Genomic DNA, 22787 nt, shown 5'->3' with positions numbered 1-22787 from the left:
TTTCTTAGACATGGAAATTGAAGCACTATTTTACACAACACTTCATCACCAGGCATTTTGGTTGGAGTCTTGTGTTTGTGTATAAAATTAGACTCACCAAAGTCAAAAGCACAACCCACAAAACTGCTGCTGTGTAACGGCCATTGCTACCACTATCCAATGGGGATATCAAAAGGGAAAGAGGAATCACATTCTTAGAAATAAGTAGGAAGAGTAAAATAGTAATGAAAACTTGAAACTCTAACCACAAAATGCTCCAAGCAGGTGAACAAGCATGAGATCAGACTAGTTAGGAAGTCATAAGACAAATTTTAAATAGTGACCTCTGTCTGAATGGTAATACTCCAAGCAACCATCAAAGCAGCGGGTTGTTTTTCAGCTCCTGTTACAGCTACTTCGCATGTTTCCACTCTGATTTCCTTTTCCAGGCCCATGAGGGATGCTGACCTCACATTATCCTCCTCCTCACATCACCTCTGCCCTCTGCTGAACTACATAACTTCTCTCGCGTGTCCCAGTTTTGTCTCCCTGGGATGGTAAATTCCCTTCCTCCCTTCTGCTGTTCAGCAGGAAAATATTTTCACTGAGGAGGAAGATAAGTACTTATTATTTAAGCCCTATAGAGGAGGGAGTGTAATCTGGAAGAAGAAAAAAAAAACATCAACAACACAATGCAGAGCAAAGCAGGAGGCATAGTGTAACTGACTGACAGTCGCGGAAGGAAAGAGGTAAATGGGCCATTAACCTAATTTATCACTGTTAACTGAGTGAGGTTTAATTCCTCTCTTGGTCTGGAAAAATTCCCCAAGAAAAGATAGCCAATGACAATCTCAGACTGATACTCACTTCTTCAATATTTCAATCTTATTTCCTTAAAACCTGTGCATGTGTACACGTGCCATTCTCTCACTAATCTGCCCCATCCTCTTTTCTTTAATATGAACCGTACTTTCCCAATCTCTGATTAAAATATACAAGTCCTGAAATCCTACAGTTTCCAGAGTTGACCCCGTGCATACATAGTGTGCTTTGCTACATACGACATTTTATCATAGAATTCACGCATGTCTTTGTTTATGGTCAGGAATTACAGTAAAAACAGAAATAATTTTGGCTTAATGATTCATCACTGGAATTAATTTTTAAGCATTTTTAAATAGAAACACTCAGAAGCACTTCAAAGCTTGTTGAGCTGGGTGAAGATCTGGCTGCATGGCCAGGCCCAGACAGTGAACGGAGATAAATCCAGCTGGCAACTGGCCATGAGCAGTGTCCCCCGGGGGTCGGTACTGGGGCCTGTCCTGTTCAGTATCTTAAGAAATGTCTCCAAAGAGCAGTCAGGTGCTGGAATGGGCTGCCCAGGGAGGTGTTGGAGTCACCGTTCCTGGAGGTGATTGAGAAACATTTAGATGCTATATACAGGAGCAGTGATTTGACACTATAGAACATGTTCCCAGAGTACAGAGAAAGGTAACGTGAACATAACCTTCAGACAGCACCACTACATTTAAGCATAAGATGCTAGAATCTGAAATACTTCTGCTGCTAAGCACAGAGAAATGAGTTTGGAATCAAATAGAAATGTTCAAGAAAGCACAGCAGAGATGGACTGTCAGTAGGAGAGACCTCACAGGAGTAGAGACAGTACAGAAGAAGAATTCTGAACGTGGTATTTAAATTATGAAGACAACAGTAAAATCTGTTCTGTTCCTCTTCAACTATGACCCCATTATGCAAGAATAAGGACTTACTCAGCTAACTTGGGAATGGATAAATGAATACTTATTTACCCAGTCAAGCATGTGAGAGTAACTGATGCAGGGTGTTCCTGAGAGACAAAATTTGCTGAAGTTGACAGGGCTGCTGTTAATTGTATAGACACAAGTATTCTTAACTTTGCAAACTGAAATTTAAAAAAATATTATTCTCAATTGTCGTTCTCCAGTCTTAAAGATGAACATCTGAGCACCACAGAAACTACCGTGGAGAGAATAACAGACTAACTGGATTAGAGCCTTAAACAGAATTGCAGCTCCCATATTTCTGCACCTACTTTACAGCATTTCCATTGTATTCATTTTGATAATGAAGTGGTTTCTGTTGCTAAAACTGTGCAATTGTTTTTAGCATGGTGAATAGTTTTTCTGCACATTGCATAATTCTGGGGTTTATTAGAGATCAAAGTCTCAATACACTGTTTTACTGAATCAATTAAATAAATGTAATTGGTTTTGATGTGCTCACAAAGTATCTAGCACTCTCACAATGAGTTCTGGAAAAGGAATAGTAAGTTGGGTCTGGTATAGGATAAATTGCTTGATTTTTTTCTCAGATTCACTGTTTTAAGTATCAGAGGTTTCATATAAGTTGTACAGAGATCACCACTTCAACTCAGAGGTTAATGTAGAACATACCATTCCACCTCAGCATTTTGTTCAAAATCCCTCCAACACTACTTGGTAAGCAATTCGTTCCAGCTAAAAACTTAACAGAGTCTACTTTTTTTTTTTTCACCAACAAAGAGACAGAGGGAAAATGCTTACAAACAAGTCACAGATCTAACAGGCAAATGGAAAGAGCTTCCAAGCTGGAATGTAAGGCCAGAAAAACAGGTTCAGCAGGAAGCATTCGGCGTTGCCCTTCCTCCTTATGTTGCCCCTTTGAAAGCCAGGAACACCAATGTACACTGCTATGAAGAAGCTCATCCACGCACACGTGCTGGCGTACTTGCACAAACACACCCCTTACCTTGTTTAGCCATTTCAGCCCCGGTATTGTGTTAGAATTTATTTGTTCTTCCAGCCATGGGCGCATCCGCATTCTTTCGACAGGCATTGTTACCCACGCTGGAAGGAGCAGAAGGGAACAAGGGACAATGTTACTTGTCTTCCTGGCAGCACTCAGCACAAAATACACACAGACCTACTTACTAGCAATTTGCAGGCACTTAACAATCATAATACTGACTTTGGATCTGTGTAGGAGACTCCCTTAAGAGCAACTAAGACGGTAAGACTTTCTCCACAGCAGAAAGCCTGTCTTGTGGTATAGCTGCATTAGTAAACCCATCACCTGAAGACACATGTCAATGGCAACAGCTTTTCTAATGACACAGGCAGGAGACCACAAAGAAAGTCAGTTATCCTCCTGCACAGGCCTCTTTCATCAGCCTCTGTTACCTGCACTTGCTGAATACATTTTCTACCAACAATAATAAAAAAAATAAATAAATAAAACACAGGAAATATTACTGTAGTAGCTAAAATGATGTATCTATTAATTAGAGCATTTGCAATTGTCTGCTTCTGTCACATAAATTTGATTAAGATAGCAAAAACTCTATTTTTCATCACAGTACTTTGTGAGATAGCTTGGTTCTGGTTGCACAGTACGAGCCCCTCCCTCCAGCTTTCTCTGATCAACTCAATCACTGACCTCTTCTTACTACATTTCAACAGTGCTTAGCTAGGAAGGGAGTGCTCTGCAGCCCCATCAGATGCACCAAGACACTTTAAGTTTTTCAGTTAAGGCTCCAACTAACTTCTTTGTCTCTCTCTTTCACTCTCAATCACACACACAAGCACACGTGACCCTGATGCCACTTCCCCATTTAGAACAGTAAATTATTGACATAAAAGTCCAAAGTCTTGAAGCCAGGACAAATAATTTTAAAAACATTAACCTATCTCAAAGTGCCAAGCAGCACTAGATGCAGATTAAAGCACTGCATTAAACTCCTGCTAACCAGCCTGCAATCAATCATTTCCACGTTCGAGTACTTGCATTTAGGCTTCTTCTTTTCTCCCCCACAACACCAGGCTCAGCTCCTTCCTCTCTCCTTTGTTCTTCACATCTGCGTTCTCTGCATCATTCTTAACTTCTCTCCTCTGCTATTCTTGTCACCTTTGATCTTAAAAAAAAAAAAAAAAGAGAAAAACAAAAAGACTAGGCTACACATCTGAAAGCACACAGCAATGACACAAATGTAAATGTGTTTGTTCTTTTTTTCCTATGGGATTACAGGCATTAGACAGACTAACAATCAGGCAGTACTAAGCCCACACCCAGCACAAGAGGAAGAAAAATGTTCAAAGTTTCCTCTCCTTGCTCTGAGGACATGTATTTCCTGAAACTAACAAGGAATTTAAACTTGAGTGCAACAATAAGGCTCTCTGATATGTTTCCAGTGACCAAAAAGGTCTAAAATAGCTTAGAAAATGCTTGCAATTGGTCAGCTTGCTTTCAGGTCCACTTCAGATATAAGAAAGCAGACAACCCACGAGCCCACGCTCCTGCAAAGCCCCAGACTGTGCAGGAGCACAGCTGTTCTATGAGTGACAGTGATACAGAATCACAGCATCACTGAAGTTGGAGAATACCACTAAGATCATCTAGTCCAACTGTCAATGCTGCTAAAATGCACTATTCCCTTTCCAAATAACACAAGAAGTACAAAAACTTTACAGAGCAGATGCAGTCAGGCCCCAGAAGCCGTTCCAGTACCAACACTGTATCTAACACTGTATCTAACACTCAGCACCTCCTCCCACCTACCAGAACTAGGGTCAGAGTTGGAAAATGCAAATGACTGCACTGAAAACGTGAGTGCATTTCTATTTAGCTGCCAAGGAAAAAGCATGCAGATGCAATTACCATCTTACAAGCTTTTCTTCATAAGACTTCTTCAAATATGCGTACACTTTGAGACAAGCCATGGAAACACTATGCATAATCTTCAGATTTCAACTGGCAAATGTGTGCACAGTACGCATCCCGTGCTGTGGCTAACAAGCCTCTAAAGACAAATTTCAAGCATATCTGAATGAACTAATTACACAAAAAAAAGCAAGAAAGTAACCTCTCAGGTAGCAACAGCAAATTCCACTTGGGAGAAGAAAAAAAAAAAAAAGCTCCTTTTCAGGGGAGGAGAAACTGCCAACACCGCTGCTACAAGGAAGGAGGCCTTGCCCAGAATGACAAAGTAGAGACATTTATCTTATCTTGCTCATGTTCCCAGGAGTTCTGCCAGCTGTTCCCTGCAGATGCTCATCTCCTTCCCAGTGTCTGGAGTCCTCTGGGACCACCATAGCATCCATAGCCAGCTGCACACACCTTCACATCCATCACCTGCACCACATCAAATTCCTCAGCACTGAGCAGAAAAGCAGTTTGGCTTGTGAGGAGGGAGGAGTGGCTCCCAAGATGTGTTTATCTGAAAGTAAAACCAAACCCAGCTAAAAATAATCTGTGGTGATGTCCAGCTGGACAGGGAGCTGTGGGCATTTTCTGGAGAGCTGTATTTCACAGAAGGGTAAACACGGCACGCGTGTGTTCATCAAAACATGCCCTGTACTCCTCTATGATCGTGAGCTGAAGAAAATAAACCACGACGTTTTCAGAAAGCACTCCTGGACCCTGCTACCTTGGGACAGCATGGACCATAACAACACTAAATATAGTGTTCTTTTGGCAGCCACATGTCAACAACATCTCTGCAATGAAAATTAGGAGTCAGCTCTATCTAGCAATTGTCTGTGTGAAATGAAGGTGCCACGTCCTTCCCTCCAGGGCTGTCAAACACGTGTTTGCTTGTATAGTAAGAAACACCAAGATTCTGCAGTGACTTTTTTAAAAGTAACCTCTGTATTTCACTATTGCCTTCCAGGATGTGCAATGTGGTTAAGAGGCAGGGTTAATGGTGCACCTGGAAGTCTCATGATGATGGCTCCTTTCTGTGCTATTTTTGTTGTAGCCTTCACTGCCAGCTTGAAGTCCATCCCTCCACGAGCATCTGCAGTTAAGCGTTGTTCAACTTTTTTTAAAGACCTCTACAATTCCCCTAAACAGGCAGCAACCGAGTTTCACTAGCCATTGCTAAACATCAAGTCAGATTCCCTGATCAGACCCTAGACTGGAATATGTAGATTATGAAGCAAACACAAACTCAGAAATGAGGGTGAGCCACACAAAACACAAGGCACACCAAGCCCCCTCGCTGCCCGCTTCTCTCTGGTGTTTACCCATCAGAAAGGAAAAAGTGAAAACAGTGCATCCTTTTAAGGAGAACAAAACGTTAGCACTCAAGAGTCTGAAGCAGGCCCACATCAGGAGTGCCTCTGCACCAACCGCCCACTGCTGATCAGCATTCATAGTGCACTTCCCCTGCAGACTCACACCCCTGCAGTCAAAGTGTAGGTGTACATATTCTGTGCTCTGAGATTGCCTTCAGCTCCATCTCAGTCTCATCATGAGTCAAGGCCGTTCTCGCTCAGATGGCTTTGTGAACTGATGAGGGAAGTACCAGGGTTGTAAGCAACACCTCTTTCTGTAAGACCTATTTATTCAGCTGAACCAACACTCCTATCCTGGCCAAAACCACACAGCAGAGAGGGAAGTGTACTCTGGTATGAGAGCAGCTGGACAGGACAGGTGGCATCCCCAGAATCCAAAATTGCTAATGAAGACACTATGCTTTCACACCACAGCTTCGAACTTGGGCTGTAGTGATTTCCAGCACCTCTCTAGGGAGGGTTCAGGGAAATGCTCAGCATTTCCAGAGAACCATGCTGAAATCAGGCTTTCTGGCATGACATTGAGGATAGTTTGTTTTTTTCTTCTGGTTTATAATTGTCCTGTGGTGGGGGGAGGGGAAGAATAATTGCCAAGAAGCACAATCAACTACTAATGCAGATGGGACCCAAGGAAACATTTTTCTATCCTACAAGAAAAGGAGAACACATTTAGACGTGAAAGTAGGCCTACCTACAGGGAATTCACTTTTGTCAACACTTGCCATTCTTAACAAGAAAGCACATCAACAAGATGTTTACATCCTAGAAGCATATTAAGCTTGATAGCTCTGTTAATACAGTTTCCCTTTTCTTGCTCCATTTTCACTATCTAAATCTTTCTTAAAAGGGAGACACAATCAGGGGCTGTTGACTTCTCAGTTGTGGAAGCTGGAACATATTGACTGACGTTATTTTCCAACAGCCATTACCCTTTACTCAACAACTTCAGTCTGTGGGGAATAATAGTAGTACAGCAGCACTATACAACAGCACTTATACTGCAGTAGCACAATAATAGTAGTTTGACCACTTCTGAAGGTTTGTGCTAGTTCTGCAGTCAGCTCTGTCTTTTTTTTGTTTGCAGTTAGATACCATGAAAACACAGTGGAATCTCCTCTCTGACAAGCTATAAACTGTCTTAATCCTGCAGACATGACTCAGAGAGAAAGTGTTATGGAAGAAAGATAGCACAAGTTGCTGAAGTCTGGACAGCACAGCACAGCTATGAATACAGAAACCTGGAGGAGGCCAGCCAGTGACACAGCTCCAACTACAACACGCTGCACTGGAAAATAAGATTTCTACACGAGAATTGTAATAGCAGCCTGGGGTCAACCATACAAGCCAACCTCTCAAGAAAGACAGCTGAAGGAAAAGAGGGACAACAGCGTTAAGAGAGCGAAGCACAGGTATAAGTGCTCTTATAAGTAGTGATACAAAGAGCATTGAGCAGGTAGCTGTCACTACAGCATCCTCAAAACATAACACTCAACTGAATTTCAGCTCCACACTTCTTTGCAAGTCATGTTTTTCTAACATTCTTTATGTAAGACTCTTCAGAAGGAAATCTGGAACATTTGTTTGTTTTTAAAGAGATATTAGTAAAGTTTTGGTTATTCTCAAGAGATATTTCCCTTTAAAGAAATATTAGAAAAGCTGTAAGTGACAGTTGGGTTACATTCTATCTATTCTCACAGCTTTAAATATTTCACTTGGTAATGCTCTATAAACAGCTTGTAGCCCTCCCTGCTGTATGCTAAGATATATTAGTAATTTCCTTGATACTAGAGAACAAGGAAATGACACTACTGACATATAGAAAGCGTAACCCTTGAGAATGAAGAGCTCTTCATTAGAATTATGGTAGCTTTAGAAAGAAAGTGAATGCAGCAGTAAAGCACATAGCAAGTTCAAGCAGTACAAGACGTTCTATTCCCTTCCGTTTCATTCTGTCTGTCAGCATCTGAATAACTGAGAAGACACACAAAGCTTAACCCAAAACCACAAACTGCTCTATGCCTACAACAAGGATAGTTTTTAAACTTATCTCTATGGAAGCTAAATAATTATATGAATGAATTAATAAAGAAATAAAATCAGAGAAAGTAATTCTTCTTTCCCTATCACAAAGTAAAGATCTGGATGTGGAAGCACAGCTATGACAAGGTAAGGTGAGGTAAGGCACATGGAGGTGTATTTGCAACATAGGTCATAGCCTTTCCCCAAAGGTATGAAAAAACATCTGTTCCCTAGAGGACTTGTGCAGAATATTGCATGGGATTTATTTCTCTTCTCTCTGTGAATAAAGAACTGGCAATATTTAATAAAATAATAATCTGGTATCTGTGCTTTGCTGATAATCTTTTAAAGCATTCCCTTTGCTTCCTAACGCTGGTGCACATCAGAAAAGCATCAATCACAGCATGACCAAACATATGCTGAAATGAGACTATACACTAATTTTAGGATTCGGGGAACTGGGTTCTGTATTTGTCCATGTGCCAAGACTGTTCAGGGATACAATGAAACATGATCTTATTCTGAAGACCAATACTTCGAAGCAAAATTCTGTCCCTTGGTCACAGCTTGGTCTGTGCCTTCGCAGAGCATTTTGTGTGTATAGACTGAGCAAATCTAGCTTGGAAGTCACCCTGTTCAGAGATATTTCCCTGGGTAAGAAAACCTGTTAACGTGACCTGGTCAGATATATTCCAAAAAATATAAATAAGATGTAAGCTGAAACACACATAGCTGAACTGGAGTTAGTTGTTCTGATTTCTGATATCTGAACTACATTGAATCCTACAAGAGACCTCTGCCGGGGTGTATTTCATCTCATCCCAAAACACAGAGAGAATCTTACTGCTGATGCTGCCAACGCAGAATTAATGTGCCTGCTTTCTGACAACCCCAAATTATGCAAATACATGTTATCTTTCTTGGAACCTGCAGCAAAACACTTAATTAAAGTAACATTAGTAAATGAGGAAAAGCACGCATATCCGTTCTCACAGGAGCATGGGTTAAGAGTTCCAAATAAAACCCTGAAGCTCTTGGAGCTGCAAAACAGACACAAGGCAAGAAAGACTTCCTAGATTCACAGATAAATTCACAATAGACAACAAAACTGGTACTGGTCTTCTCGTGTATTAATGGTGCCTCTCTTCTGCTCCCTACAAATACTGACACTTAAAAAGGGACAATGGAAACAGCCCAACTCTGCCTTGTAGTCTCTTCCACCTAAAGCCTACTCCCGTCCCACTGCTCCACACCCCCAGCCATAATTCTTGATCCACACTGCTGCAAAGTCAGTACTTTTCCTGTTCTTCACAAATGCTTTGGCCGCAGATGCAAACAAAGTCTGTGAGTGTGCTATGTCCTCCCTGAGCATCACCAAAAAAAACAACTCACAGGAGCCAAGGAAGGTTGCATCTCACTTGCTCAGGTGCCTGCAGGAAGGAGGACACTCCACTGAGACAGGCTGGAAAGCCAACAATTTAAGAGCTGTTAGGATAGTAAGGCACAGGTCCTCACAGCACTGGCTGGGATGGCCTGACCTGGCCATTAGTAAGGGCAACCAAGGGCAACCACAGAGAAATATTCACCTGCTTACCACAGTTCCCAAACCACAGGCCACACCAGGATCATGGCTGGAAATCTGTGGGATGGTGCCAGCAATAGCTACACAACTGCTAAAGGTCCCACTCAGCATGGGCTGGTGGTGCTCACCTTGGGCTGCAGGGAGGTGTGATTGGATGGAGGAGAGGGGGGCACAAGCATTCAGCATTCCCCTCTTGTGCTGCTGCTGCAAGCAAGGAAGATACAGAAAGGGGGAAGGAAAAAAAAAAAAAGGCTTGTGTCCTCAAGGGCTGGAGGGTGGAAAAACTCCCAACTAACCCAACATTCCTTACAGAAGAGCAAAACAGAATGAAAGAAACACCTCAAACGTGTACAGAAATCAGCATTATGCACTGCACAACATACAAGCCCAGGAAAATGTACAATGGGAATTCATACTGTATAGAGTGTATTTCATCAGCCCTATAGCATTTCTGTTCCACCCAAAGGGTGTTAACATGTCCTGGCTGGGATTCAGACATTACACATCAAAACAGACTCTTTCCTTTGGTTTCCATGCAAAGCTTATTTTCCCTCGGCAGCAAAGACAGGAGTTGTTGTTTTGCAGTGATCTCAGGCATTGTTAAAGGTAGCCCTTGGGTTTGCAGATCATAACTGCACCAAAGAAAAGCAGAGATATTTTAATACAACAGAACCAGAAGCCTGTCTTGCACTTCTGCACTGAGCTGCTATGAAACAGTGCTTCAGCTTTTCAGTACCTACAACAAGGTTTCCCTTTTACTGGCTCTCAAGCTGAATACTAACATATCATAATATCTGTTGCTGTGCCCATTTGCTTCTTTGGCAACACAGCGTCTGGCCACCAAGATGACTTGTACACACAAGCCGCTGCTTCACTTTCAAATTTAAAGGAATACTTTGTTTCCTTCTTTACTCCCTTTTGTTTCCTAGGTCTCCCCTTGACTCAGGATGGGATGCCAGCTTCAGACGGTGTCAGGATGACAGTAGATCCATGCAAGCAGGAGTCAATGGCATGTGATTACAGCAAATTCTTTCCCCGCCACCTTCTCTAGAAGTCTGAAACACAGCCACAAATTTTACCTGATTTATTTACCCCTTAAGCACAATTTTACGCCTGGTGATTGCTCAAGATTTGTTTTCAGCACCTGGGATGCGTCACAACTTTTCCCCCAAAAGCTGCCAGAAGACAAACTGGTCATTTTTTCAGTAGTAGATCAGTTCTTCACTCAGGCAAATTTAGAAAGGACTTGTTTACAACAGGAAAAATCACAGGCATGGTTGTCAGGCAACAATTAATTCCTTGCATCGGGGAGCAGTTATTCCCATATAAATCAATTCTAATCTGGAATTAACTGCTCAGACACGAATTCAGTCCCGAACACCCACATGTAATAGCTGATGTGGATCCACTGCGGCCAAATCCTGCACGTTCTTAAATCTATCAGGAAAACTCAGCTTTTGACAGCTGATTCATAAGGAATTTTCCAGGCTGGTGGAAACTAGAAGGCTGTTAAGACTCAAACAATTATCAAGAATCACTTCTTTTATCATACTAATGCAGCTCAGCAGCATTTTTTCAAGTCCCCCACCCAGCTCTCTTAGACTCAATGCTCTGTGAGGAAGCTTAAAGGAGACAGACATCCCTAAAACATCTGCCGAGCACACGCTTCCTACACGCAACTGGTCATTATGAAAGCAATGCAAAATCATACATGTAAGTACCAAGATGGGGACTATACACTGGAAAAATCATTTTAAAAAAGCCTGGGCAGCCTTCATCCCCTGTCTTGTTGCTCCTCTAACTAAATACACAGTCAGGGAGTTATAGGACACCACAAGTAAGAAAAGCAGCCATTGTAAACCAGAAGTCCTTAATCTCAGTGTTCCCACACTGGTAGCTTGTGAGGATTGGGCAAGCCTCCAGAAAAGATGGTTACGTTTTAAAGGCACTCAGAGAGGCAGAAAAATTATTTCAGACAGCTAACACCAAGAAATGTGTTCAAGGAAGAGTTTTCACATTTACTGACCATGACCTGAACCTGATGTAATCCACCTTGCTCAGATTTGACTCGTTTCCCACAGCTAGCCTTGTTTGTATAACATACTGTTCTGCAACACGCAGCAGAAACTATTTGCACACTACACTAAAGTACCATTTAATATTTGCTTAAAGCTTTCACTTTATTGTCTGGGCAAAGGCAGCCTCTACCACCAAAGTTAATAGCTAACCCACACCTTCCTTTGCTCCTCTAACTTCTAATCACCTGCACAGCATCCAGAACTAAGAGCAAAACACAAAAACCATCCCTGCCTATGCTCTCACTGAGCACCAAAACCAGCCCTCTCGTGAAAACAGTTTCTTGCTCACTTCTAAGAGAAGGGACGACTCCCATATGCCTGTGATAGTTCAGTTATTAAAGAGAAATATATGCTATTTTGGATTAGTAAAACACACTTCTGCCACTTACTTAGCACGCTTGCTTTAAGGACAGACCACAGAAGGCACAGACTTAGGGGCTAGGATACTCTGAATCATCCGCACGGCAAACTGGAAACATGTCTGTCACATGCACTTATTTATGCTTACAAAAATAGCACCACGAAAGAAGCAGATGTGTGAGCACAAAAAGAACTTAAATCGAGTTAGTTATTCCAGAGACAGTGGCAGATGCTGGTGACTTTAACAAAGAAATGTCCCTCTCCTGTACGAAAACATTAAAGGTCTCCATTTCAAGAGCACTAAATAATAAACGCTTCACACAGACACGTGTTGAAAAAGTATGTTGTAATCCTTCTTCTTACAGAAATGTTACTCCTTCCACCACCACAGGACATAGAGGAACTTCTTAACTCATTCATGCTGAGATATGAATGGTTAAAGGGATTGCTTACAAAATATGTTCTTCCTCTAATGCTTGTGTCAATCACAGGCTAACAGCAATGAGACAGACCCAATTCCTGATCTGCAGCAGCTATTTCTATCTTGGAAGCTTCCTAAAATACTACAGAGCTAGAGTGAGACCACTGAACTCATCTTCACTGCTATTCTGAGCCAGATAAATGATATTAAGCTAAACAAAGCCACTCTTCAGCAGCTTCCCTCATGAATCCCAACAGGTTTGGCATCCAAAGAACTAAGTCCAGATACACGTGAACATAATGCTCATCAAGTGTGTAAGAATTCAATCTTCGGAGTCAACCCCCTTCAGTTTGCACTCATACAGATCCCCAATATCCAATTAACATTTTGTTCAGTACACTCCAGGAGTGTGTGTCTCTACATATGAGAAGGATATGCATTCAAGTTTCCCTGGCATCCCAATGCCAGCATTACTACAACATTTCCAAATACTACTTCCCCTTAGAAGAACAGGGCCACATTTAGCACTGCAAGGTTATCACAGGGAGTTCTAGATGGGAAAAGCATTAACTGGAAAACCAGGGGGAAAAGCTCTCACTCCTTATCCTCTACTTGGTTAAAGGAGCCTTCTCCTGTAGAAGTCAAATTTGCTAAGAGATGAAATAAATAATAACATGGAATTACATTTTATGAAGTCCAGCTCTCACGCTTCCTCGCTCTGTGTTTATTCTTTCATTTTTGCCAACTTGGAAATGAAAACCAATGGAGTCAGTTTCACTTTTGTTTATATTTGGTTTCAATTTTATGCTCAAGTTTTGCTTTCACGTTTTTAACATAACAGCATGTGCATTTCAAATCCTGCAGGAAATATTTCAGCAGCTTAACAGTATTTGTCTCCCATCCTCCCCTTTGTTCAACTGTAGAGTTATTTTTATGTTAAATAAATTTCCTAAGACGCTGTTACCAATTTAAAACACTCTTGGCAAGAGAATTATTTTGCTTTTAAACATTTATATGCTATGCTGAATTTAATTCAATAGTTCTGTACTTTCCACTTGTTTCAACTCTCAACTCAATTAAAATAAAGCACATCTCAACAAAACAACAAAACTACGAAACATCTTTAGAACAAGAGCAGCCAGCACATCAAGGGCACAGCAAGCCCATTCCATGCACCAAATGCACGTTCTAGAGACACATCAGATGTATATACAGACATAAATTTGCTCCTACTTCCCCTTACTGACGAATTAAGGCATTATCTTGCTTAGGTACCACTGTAAGAGCTTCGCCTGTAATGCTGTCAAGCCATGTTATAGAAATACTGCAGCACAGATTTTGCCCTCTGTGCACCCACTGAGCCCCTCAACTCACAGACAACCCTCCATACATACCAGAAAGCAGAACTTTCTTACAACAAGCTGTAAGCAAACCCTCCTTCTTTTGTGTCTTACTGTGCTAAGCCTGTCAGTCTTTAAAAATTGAAAATGATCGTATAGAAACAGTTAGACAACGTTCACTGCAAATGCATTTCAGACCATGTAACAAATGTAAATCTGCTTTTGCCACAGCTTGGCTCCATTCCTAACACCTTGAGATGTTGAAAACATATCCAGCAGTAACTGCAAAAGCGAGTTAAGTGTTTTACAGCCTATCAGTAAGATGTGTGTGCTGCACAATGTAATCATATTACACAATGTATTCATCATGTCATATACAAAATGTGTAATTGTATTTGTTAGCTATAAATATGTAGGCATTAAACTCTTGACTATTAACGTGCTTAGTTTAAAACAGTTAATAATCAATACTAGCTTTTCCTAATGGCTATGTTGATTTTAACACAAGAGCTCACACATTGTCAGTGCAAGCAAGAACCTTCAGAATGTTCACAAGTAGTGATTCAATGTATATGAAAAAGAGAAGGAAAGGGTTTTTTTTACTAAACTGAATATTTTTTTCCCATGAAGTTATTCTTGCCTGAGGAATATGCAATGTTATAAATCTGTTTCTCTCATTCTTTCTGTTTTGCTGATTTTTTTGTTTTCCTTTTGCACTTGTGATCTCAAAAAAAAAAAAAAAAAATCTGACACCAACCACAGTTTATAGCAGCACAAGCTATAATAAAACTTCTGTAAACACTACCTTATGGCTTATATCCTCAATATAACAATTACTGAAGGCCTTTGAAGAACTGAGTTCTAAAAAGTCAATCTTTAACAAGTCACAGAGATAAGCAGCAGTCCCACAAAACAAGTAACGTGTGATTAGTTCTTCTTTATCTACAAACAGATCCTGACTTTCAGTGCTGAAAGTCCACAGATGGAGGTTCTAATCCTGCAAACCCCCCCAGAGAATTTTGCAGGAACACCACTCCCATGCAGCCTTTGGTGCACGCATGATGCATTTAACTTGTGTCTGGTTAAGAAGTCCAGGTGTAACCAGCACAGATTGAATAGGGGCACCTTGGAAACACGTGTCCTTTCTTCTGAAGTTTCCTAAAAAGCTACGGCACAAGATTCATTAACAAAGGCCAATGTACAGTCTCATTTCTCTAGGTCACCTACAAATACATCACTTCTTAGGCTTATCCTCATTCTCATGGAGGAAATCTCTACCTGCACTTAGTTCTCAGAAAGTATTCTTGATCGGTACCTGCTGTAACTTGTGGATATTCGGTGCTCGAAGTTCGAAACTGACCTGCACCGACTGCTAAGCGGCACAGCAAGTTTCCCTCCCACAGGCTGCCTAATCGCTTGTGAACCTGCTTCAACTCCTGGCACTCACTACAGCCGGGGCAGTGAGCACCACATTTATGGGCTGCCTAGAGAACACCTCCTCCTGTACTGAGTGCCTCTCAGTTGTTTTCTGTGGGCTGTGCTTACCTGCTCCCCACTGCCTGTTTGTTCTCCTCATTACACTGATGATTTCAAGGTACGTTCCCATATCCTCCTCAGCCACCTCTTGGCCAAGCTGAGGCTCCCCAGTCTTTCACAAAAGCTGTTCTAGCCGCCTCATTGTCCTTAATGCCCTTCTCTGCACCCTTTCTGGGATGGGGAAACAGAAATTGTTAATGCTGTTCAGGAGAGGAGAGCAAAAGGGGTTTACGATGGCATGATGATACTATTCCATGTTTAACTCCTTCCTAATAAATCCTAACCTACCTTCTTTTTCCTAAGCCACTGCTTGGCACGGAGCTTATTTTTTCATAGGCTTGCCTAGATCCTGTGATCTTTTCCCAAGAAAAAACAGTCAGTTCAGGCTTCCCCTCTGTGTATAAAGTTAAGATTACATTCCCTTCCATGTGCAATACATTTCATTGGTCTGTACTAAATTTCATTTGCAGCCTTACAGCTGGGCTTTCAACTTAACGAGATCCTTCTGCAGACTTTGCAGTTTAGCCTTTGGAGTTTTACTACCATGAACAACAGGTGATTCCAGCGAGCAAACCTGTTGCACCACCACCCAACCCCTCCCGCACCCTCCTCCCATCCAGCAGGCTGGCTGGCCATGGCCGTGCCTGGAGCAACCTGATCCCATGCTGAGACCAGCCCTGCTCAGGGAAGGGAGGTATCAAGGAGACTACAACAACAGCTCAACAACACCTTTACAAACCCCACAAGACTCATGACGCACAAGGTATCCTCAACAAAAGCCAGGTTTATTCTTTGTCACAAATATCACATTTATACCTCCCATTCACTAAGCCCATTCACTAAGTACTGGCAAACAAACAAACACAAAACCAACTGCCCTGGAGTTCCCGGACTCCAGAAGGTGACAAATCTCTTGTCAGTTGTTCAAGTTTTCTATTCCTGGAACACCAAAGCCAGCTCCAAGCGACAAGTGACACGCATCAGGGAATGCAGTTGCAATTTCACATTTTCAGTGTTACCTCCTCCATCTCATCCTTCTTCTCCAGCAAACTGTTCTGATACCTTCAGATATAGTCACACCTACTTGAGAGCAAACCCCAAACACACTTACTCCTTAGAAAAGGCCTCTATAACAAAAGGATCTCTCAAAACTCTTCCTAGATCAGCATGGCACAAAGACCTTGTTTCAGCCTTCTGTTGTGACTTTATCTTCCTCGAGCACTCCTTCTCCACATGGGTCATTTATCAGCAGGCTTCCTGCTTTTGATGCACTTCAAAGAGGATTTATTGTTTGTTTTCATGCTTCTAGCAACTACTTCCATGACTCTGTTTGGTTTACCTTATTGCGTTTAACACAGATTTCACATTCTTTTCCATCCTTCTCACTGAGCACAAAACTTTTAACTTGCTGAAAGATGTCTTTTTACTCCTGCTGAACTGCTACACTTTGCTTTCCAGCTTCTTCAGCTCTTTTGGTATTTCTGGCAGATGCCATGCAACTGTTGGGAGCCTCTGTCATACTGTCTTTGAAGAATTACGCACCACCTGCAAGTATTTTACACTTCTGACTGCCTCTTGCCCTTATGTAATTTTTTCTTCTTTCAGGAAGATTAACTGTGGAGAATAAACATCACCACAGTAGTCCCTGGCTTTACTGCTCCTGAAACAACAGTTCTCTGCTCTAACTTAACATATATGTTGACAGCCAGTCAACACCTTGGTAGGACAACCACGCAGTCTTAATCTACCCTCATCCTACTTAGGCCTGGAGCACTGATTCATGAGATGCTGAGCTACTTCCTGAAACAGTGACTTTAACAACCAGCACCCCACTTCATGCACATGGAAGCTATCCCACCCTCCCTAGGCCAGCTGTAGTCTGTCGTTACACTATCTGATCTTCTGCAGTTTCTGACACTCCAAGTACTGCAGCATGGAGACTTATTAACAGCAGTTTTAATGCTATGGGATGGTCCTCTCTATCTCATGGCAAACTTCACATTCTTCACCTACATGCTTTCATTCCTCACCTGCAGGCCTTCTCCACAGTTTTGGTTTAAAACTTTTATTTTTATACATGCATATTACACATACATAAAAGTACACTTCAGCTTAAGGCGCGCATGGATTTATGTAGAAAAATCCCATTTTTTTAATGCAGGCCTTTTCTATTCCAAATGTATTTCCAGTTCGTCTTGAATCTTTGCTCCCTTCTTCTGCATCATTCTCTCCAAAGCATTATGACTGCTTCCCTGACACCGCACACCACTGCAGGCTGCCATACAATGGAGATTTGGGTCCTCAGCCCCCCATCTAACAGCAGTATTTTACTTCTTAAACCTCTTAGCTACCTATCCATACAGCACGGTCCCTGACTAGCAGCCCTTCTCAAAAGACCGGCTTGCCATATTCTGACAGAGATATCACCAAGATACATGTGTCACTGTGACTCTGAACACCTCTGTTTCCTCACTGCAATGCCCAGCTACCCCCAAGGGATGCCATCAGCGCCAGATGACAGTTAACTGGCAGCGCTTGTAAATAGCCAAACGCATGGAACAGGATCTCAGCAAAGCAATACTGTGCCAAAGGGTTCACTATACCAACAACACTGAGTTTTATCAGCGAGAAGGAGCCACAGCGTGCTGGGGCACACATGGAGCTATTCCTCTGAGAGCCACTACCAGTATGGGCCAGAGAAGGACAATGAAGGCACAGAAGGGGCCAGTGGCACGGAAAGATTGTGATTCAGACAGAAACCATCTGCCACACAGACCACTGGTGCTAGTTTTGTAATTGTGTTGCCATTTCCGCACAAGGGTGAATTTAAATTTTGTTGCTACTTTAAGCTTTTTTTTTTTTTTTTGGTACTACCAAAGGATACTACGTGCAAATCCAGTAAGATGTAGTCGCCATAGTTTTAAACGTGAAGTATTTCACCTCAAGCAACGGAGGTTCTGCCTTATAAGCGCTCCTACGTTCAAGAGATCACTGCCCAGAAGACCCGAGCGGAGTATGCAAGACAATCGTCCAAGGAGCAACGTTCCGGGTGCTGAAAACGAAGTACGGGAGCTCCATGTTTAAACACACCATCCTGAATCACAATGCTGCGTTCGGTGCGTGCCCCCTCGCACTCACCCAGCGGGAGCTAACGACCCGAACGAGCACTGCTGGGATCCGGGCTCGGAGAGGTAACCCTTCAGTCCCCGCAGCCTGCATCCAGGCTCGGTGCCGCAGTCCGGCCCTCCTCACACTACGTGCAAACAAAACTCCGGCTCTTAACTTTTTCTTCGGGAATGACGTCCGGGTCTCGGCCCTTCGCTCGCCGCTGCCCTCCCAGCAGGGCACAAGAGCCGAATGGGCGCAACGTGCCATTAACAAAAGGCCGCTACCGCTGCCGGATGGGACGGGGAGCGGCGTCCCGGCTCCGGCGCCGTTACGTGCCGCCGCTCCCGGCCCGCAGCTCGCTCCGATAGCGCACTAACAGGACGGGCACCCGCTTCCCACGGCCGCATTTCCTCGCTGGATGTTTACAGCCCATCCGAGCGCCCGCGGAGCGGCCTCGGGCACCGCGGCCGTCCGCTCCGCCCGGGCCCGGCGGCAAGGAGGCGGCAAAGAGGCGGCGCACGCCCGGCCCCGCCGCCAGCCCGGGGTGCGGACAGCGGCGCGGCCCGGAGCCGAGCGGAGGCCGCCGTGGCGGTTGCACCGCCCGCCGCTGGGCGTCACCGCGGCGGAGGGTGGGAGCGGGAGGGAGGGGGGGTGGGGAGGCGCGGCCGCCGCTTGTGTAACGGCCGGGAGGGGCCGGGCAGCACCCCCCACCCCGGGCCTTCCCGCAGCCCCTCGGCCCGCAGCGGCCGGGCCGCGCCCACGACGCCGTTCGCGGCAACAAGTGCGGGGCGAAGGGCGGCGCGCGGCCGCGGGGCTCCGAACGCGGAGCCGAGCGCCCCACCCGGGCCGGGCCCGCGGCCTCCTCCGGCGGCGGGGCTGCGCTCCGTGCTCCCGTGCCCGCTCCTTTGTCCCCGCGGCCGCCGTGCAGTGCCGTGCCGTGCCGTGCCGCTCCGCTCGCGGGCCCGGGCGCTGCCCGCAGTCCCGGCGGTACGCGCGCACCGACGCCGCGGTGACCTCGGTGGGGAGAAATAAAATTAAAAAATACCCCCAAAAAAATAATAAAAAAATACCGCTGTCAGCGCTTCTTACCTTTCCAGCGCGCCTTCGCGGCGCTTATATAATTCCTCAAGGTTACCGCCGTTGCCAGGGGACGCGAAATGGAAATGAAAACCAGGCGCTGAATAATCGCGGGAGCAAAACTAAAAGTTAGTCCCTCCGCCTCGGCTGCGAAAGGTCCAGATCGAAAGCAAAACAAGGAGAGGAAGCGGCGAGCCGCCGGCGCTTGGAAATCCCCCCGCCTCCCGCCGGGCCGGGCGGCCGCGCAGCGGCGGGGGCAGGGCTGCGGAGCCCGTCATCGCGCGGCTCGGCCCCGGCCCGCCCGCAGCCCGCCCGGCAGCGCCGGCCCCGGGGGCGGCCGCGGGGCCTGTGCGGAACGCAGCCGTCCCGCGGGGGTTGGGCCCCGGGCGCCTACGTGCGGTCGCCGCTCGGCTCCGGGCTTCGCAGCCGCGGCCCGGCTGCCGCGCGGGGAGAACCGCCCGCGCCTCCGAGCGACCTCGCTCCCGCGGCCGCGCTCTGCTCAGCGCGGCCGTGTCGGGAGGGTGAGCCCGCGGGCTCCTCGCTTCGAGGCACAGCTGCCCCCGAGAGCCCGAAAATTCCCTCGTGCTGCGGGTCCCCTCTGCCCGAGGTGGAGTTGTGGCCCCCACGATTCCCTTTGCTGCAGCAGTCCCCGGCCCGGTGCTTCGGAGCCGGCATCGCTTCGCGGAAGGTCTTGGTTTGCGGCAGGTTCTGCCAACTGCCTTCAGTCGCGGTGTCTGTGGAGACCAAAGATGGCTTGCACGATTCAACTTACCCCGCTGCACGCTGCAGAGGTCCGACCGGCCGAGGGGAGGTTGTGTGCATCATCCCGGCTCTGCCTGGAGATAATGAGGGAAAGGCCTCGAGCACGGCGAGAGATAAGGAATTACCAATCGCAAAAGGTCCTACATAGATGTAGAAAGTGGCATCTACACCTCTCCTGTATACATGCGCATCTGTATTTTCCCTATATGCTCTTGCACGTGTGGGCAAGTGATATCCACAAAATCAGACCAGCTAATTCAAGCTGAATTTTTACACACTTGAGGTCTCTGTAGGAAACAGTGGCACACTCAGCTGGCAGTACTGACCCCAAGCAGGATGGAGGCAATCCCTACGCCAGCTCTGACCAATGTGAGAATCTACCTGGCTGCCGCTCAGCCTTCACCATGCTGGGGAGGGTACCTGGGTGCCCTGCAAGCGTGACAAAGCTGGTAGGGAACTACAGAACAGAGCACAACTGGGAGCACCCCTGCCTCCCAGCAAAGGCTCAGGGAAGAGCAGCAAAGACAACTGAAAACATGGAGTATCCCTGGTGCCCGAGTGACTGTGCAGCCTGGGGTCTTTTAGGCTGCAGAGATGGTAGTAGAGAAGAGTAGGGATGGATTGCTTGCTTTCTTCTCTAATATAAGAACTAGAGAGCACCAAACGAAACTAGCAGGTGGCAGGTTAAAAGCAGGCAGCAGGAGGAGGCTCTCTGCACAGCAGTTAATTGAACAGTGGTATTTCCTGCTTTAAGATTCTAAGAGGTCACAGGGCATCAAAAAGCACCCGAGCACACTCACAGAAGGAAAAAAACATGAGGTGCTATTAAATGACTTGACTTTGCATCAAGCTGCCCCCTAAGCAAGAGATTTCTAGAGGCTGGAAGCTGTTCTGTGGCTGCAGTAGTATCCATAGATCTTTCCATCTCCATCTCAGCAGGATGCAGTTTCTTAATATGCTTTGCTTCAAGCATTTAGTTGTAGGCATTGCAAAAGGCCCAACCATGAATGCCTGCATCCCGCCTGGTGCTGCCTGGACAGCTCACTGAGCACAGGGGAAGGCCGGCCGGGCTGGTTTTGCAGTGCTCCATGGCTGCTGGCATTTGCAGTGTACACTTTTAATTTGTTTGTGGAATGGGAGAGCTATGAAAGGCTGTAGTTGATGTCTCAGCAGATGCCGTGGGAAGAATGCTTACAATCACACTAATAATTTAATCTCACATTCAGAGGACGACTTATTCACAATGCTGTGAATGACATTCATTGTTTTTGGTCACTGAAAACACAGTTGCCTTCCTGAAGAAACAGTAACCGAGTCCTTCAGCAGAATTTCCAACTCTCCCTCTCCGTTTCTTCCCATTGCCTTCTGCTGATCTCAAAGGGGCTCACTCAAAGGCATTAACAAAGTCGTTCCCCTCCGTATCTCCTGCGATGAGTAGTTCAAGGGATGCAGGAGAAGTGAAATCTCCCACTGTGATACTTTCACAGTGCTGGAAGGTAATGAGAATGCTTTTTTGACACAGAGCTTTCAGCGATGACTGTTCCACCCAAATGAAGAAAGAGTTCTAGCTTTCCTGACTTCTGCTGTTTCAGTAAGACCTGGCAACGTTAGAATTGGAAGATTTAACCACAGAGCACCAAATATTTGGAGCATTTTCTCTCCAGAAATGCCAAAGTTCGCAGCTATTCATCATCTTCCGTGGGGAATCAGTTGATTCCATTAGCATCCCGCCTGCCGTTCGAGGAATATTAACTGTTCTGACCTGGCCTTGAGATTTCTACGGGAAGAAAATAAATAAATTAATCCTTGAAAATGGGAATCCACAAAGTGCCGGAGGAGAAATAACCCATCAGGCTTATTTTTGAAGTTCAGTAATAGTTAGGAAACTGCTCAGCGCCTCATGCCAGCAGCACCGCCCCAACGCTATACGCAGTACAAAGAGCATTTCTTTAAGGCATTTCAGTGCAAACTCATCTGTGTGACATCTCTGCCCTCAGCTAGGTGCTGCTGCCCTGCAGCTCTGCCCTGAGAGTCTAGAGAGGGTGTCTCAATTACAGAGTGCTCCTCAGCTCTTGTGTTATTTCAGCTGTGCTGATCTGATTGCAAAGTGTTTAGATGGCAGGAGTGCTGCTTTGTTGCTGTTGGTAATAATGACACAAAACCATTCCAGGATGGAAAAAAATCTCTTTGCTATTTTAGTATTGTGAAAGGATGTTTCAGGGTGACTTCAGAACAGGAATGTCTGAATTATCTAAAGAAAGTGCTCTGAGCAAGATATTTTTAATCAACACTGTAAACACAGTCTTCTCTAGCCAGCAGTGCGTGCAGTTCTCAAAATGTGCCAAAAAAAGTGAGCCAAAGAAAAGACCAACTTGAGAATAAAACTTTTCTTTTGCAACACAAAGTCTCTCACGCTTTCTGTAAAGGTAGGTG

General features: G+C 44.9%; 1 protein-coding gene across 5 annotated transcripts in view; it reads right to left on the bottom strand.

Moving 5' to 3' along the window:
* Positions 1–19842, bottom strand: part of IRF2 (interferon regulatory factor 2) — a 39725-nt gene extending 19883 nt beyond the window's left edge. The window contains exons 1-4 of one of the 5 annotated variants that reach the window (XM_065736550.1): positions 19605–19674; positions 18546–18660; positions 3780–3910; positions 2749–2846 (exon numbers count right to left, since the gene is read on the bottom strand). In XM_065736550.1, coding sequence (XP_065592622.1) covers positions 2749–2835 — 87 coding nt within the window. In that variant the 5' untranslated portion in view covers positions 2836–2846; positions 3780–3910; positions 18546–18660; positions 19605–19674. Of the gene's footprint in view, positions 1–2748; positions 2847–3779; positions 3911–15416; positions 15565–18545; positions 18661–19604 lie in introns of those variants that run through there. The other 4 variants (XM_065736549.1, XM_065736552.1, XM_065736551.1 and 1 more) reach the window with 4 other exon arrangements.
* Positions 19843–22787: the final 2945 nt, after the last annotated feature.

Source organism: Cyrtonyx montezumae, unplaced genomic scaffold (assembly GCF_038088225.1).
Source record: "Cyrtonyx montezumae isolate F1298 unplaced genomic scaffold, pur_monq_1.0 scaffold_2, whole genome shotgun sequence".
Taxonomy (NCBI): domain Eukaryota; kingdom Metazoa; phylum Chordata; class Aves; order Galliformes; family Odontophoridae; genus Cyrtonyx; species Cyrtonyx montezumae.
This window is presented reverse-complemented; position numbering and strand designations above follow the sequence as displayed.